We start from the raw sequence: 2,110 nt of genomic DNA on the forward strand, positions 1-2,110 counted from the left end.
GACTTGACATTATAACAGTCATCATCACCTTCACGTTGTTTGCTTCATCACCACCATAACCATTAACCTTTTCCTTTCTCATTACCGCTTCTCTCTCTTGCCATTCTTCTCCCCCAAACAATGTTTTAGCCTTCCTCTAAACCCTAAGCCCTCCCTCTCATCTCCTTCAATTCCCTGTTTTATCCTTTCTTCTCAGATATGGATTTGGCACCCATCACCACCGCCTCATCAGCCGTCACCGCCACCGCCCACTTTGATGCTCTCCATGCTCCAACCCCACCGCCTACCCACCCCGCCAAGTCTCCGTCTTTCGCCAACGGCTCCCACAAGCGCCACCACCCTTCGCCTCATCCCCCGCCGCCCGCGGTGGTTTCCTACAAGGAATGCCTCAAGAACCACGCCGCCACCATCGGCGGTCATGCGCTTGACGGTTGCGGCGAGTTCATGCCTTCATCATCCTCCAACCCCAGTGACCCCCGCTCTCTCAAATGCGCCGCGTGTGGTTGCCACCGCAACTTCCACCGCCGTGACCCCCAAGAGCATCATCACTCCAGCCCCAACTTCCTAAGCTGCTTCTATCCTCCGCTTCCGCCGCCGCCGCCGCCACAGGTAGCTCCCCGGGGATTAAGCCCGAGCACTAGCCCAAGCATGAGCCCCAGCTCAAGCCCGAGCAGCGCCAGTCCGAGCCCGTTATCAAGCCCGTCGCCGCCACCGGTCTCGCATTTCCCTCCTTCTTCGTACCACACATCGGCACCGCATATGCTGATGGCGCTCGGGAACGTTTATTCTGCTCCGTCCGATGAACAGCATCGGAGCTTCATGAATTATTCGGCGATGAAGACGACGGAGAAAGAGAGCCCAGGCGGGAGAAAGAGGCACAGGACGAAATTCAGCCAAGAGCAGAAGGAGAAGATGTTTCAGTTCTCTGAGAAATTGGGTTGGAGAATGCAGAAAGGAGAAGATAGAATGGTCCAAGATTTCTGCAATGAGGTTGGGGTTTCAAGAGGAGTGTTCAAGGTTTGGATGCACAACAACAAGAACACTTTCAAGAAAAAATCAGAAATTGGGAATACCCAGACTGAGAAAATCAACGAAGGTGATGACTGTTCAGCTGGTAATAATCGAGGTGGCGGCGGCGGGTTTGATTGTGATATTAACGACGATAATGATCACAGGAATGAAGACAGCTGCATCAATCTTCAAGTCTCGGTTAATGGGTCGTCGTCTTCTTGATCATCTTCATCTTTCTGGTAATCCCAAGGCCGTGGCGAGCTAGCAAGATCTAGTTTTTCTTAATGTTTAATGATCACTCTGTTCATAAGAACAGCTTCTGAAAATCTTAATTAATATAATTTCCAGAGATCTTCCATTTGATTCATCTTCCTCCTCTAGCGTAGCTTGTGAGATCTCTCGCCGCCGCCGTCTCATTCGATCAACAGGATATTATTAATTAATTGATGATATATATATATATATATGGAATTTAATAAATTAATTAGCGCATGCACCTCCCAGAATGCCCATACCTGTGTGGCCAAGTATGATCGATGAGGAATTGATCTTGCGGTGGAACTTGTGAGGATATGTCTCTGCAAATTCTGTCGCTATACATTAATGGGGATGAGGCAACTTTTGCAGAATTAACGTGTCTGGAGATAATGCCATTGATGAGTTTGGTGAACATTGCATGAACCAAGCCTCTCTCTCACCATCTTACTCTTCTTAATTAATGATGAATTTATGAATTACTCAGTTATTTTCAGTGGACCTCCTTGGTTTTCTTAAAACAATTTGCTGCTTTGAACGATTAACCTAACCTACATAGAACTTCAGTTGTTTAACATCAAATATTTTCGGTAAATACTTTCACTGAACAACTTTTTTTTTTTTTTTTTATGCGGGCGAAGAATCATTATAATCTCTCGGTCTTGTATATAAGTTTTATTTTTTTGGAGAGCGTCTAGTCCAAATTATAAAATTTATTTTTGAATATATCCAAGCATTTATTATTATTTTTATTTTGTTTTTAGTTGACTTTATTTAGTACTCCCCTCTTTCATTAATATTGCCATCATATCTTCTCTTTTATCTTTTTTTCATTTATTGACTC

At 45.1% G+C, this 2,110-nt stretch overlaps 1 protein-coding gene across 1 annotated transcript; it reads left to right on the forward strand.

Moving 5' to 3' along the window:
- Positions 1-1,258, forward strand: LOC114720587 (zinc-finger homeodomain protein 11-like). The gene has a single exon (XM_028906248.1). The coding sequence runs from the start codon at positions 199-201 to the stop codon at positions 1,231-1,233; it is 1,035 nt and encodes a 344-aa protein (XP_028762081.1). The 5' UTR covers positions 1-198; the 3' UTR covers positions 1,234-1,258.
- The last annotated feature ends 852 nt before the right edge of the window (positions 1,259-2,110 follow it).

The sequence above is a fragment of the Neltuma alba genome, unplaced genomic scaffold (genome assembly GCF_004799145.2).
Source record: "Neltuma alba isolate B1F8T4 unplaced genomic scaffold, ASM479914v2 tig00011989_pilon, whole genome shotgun sequence".
Lineage (NCBI taxonomy): Eukaryota > Viridiplantae > Streptophyta > Magnoliopsida > Fabales > Fabaceae > Neltuma > Neltuma alba.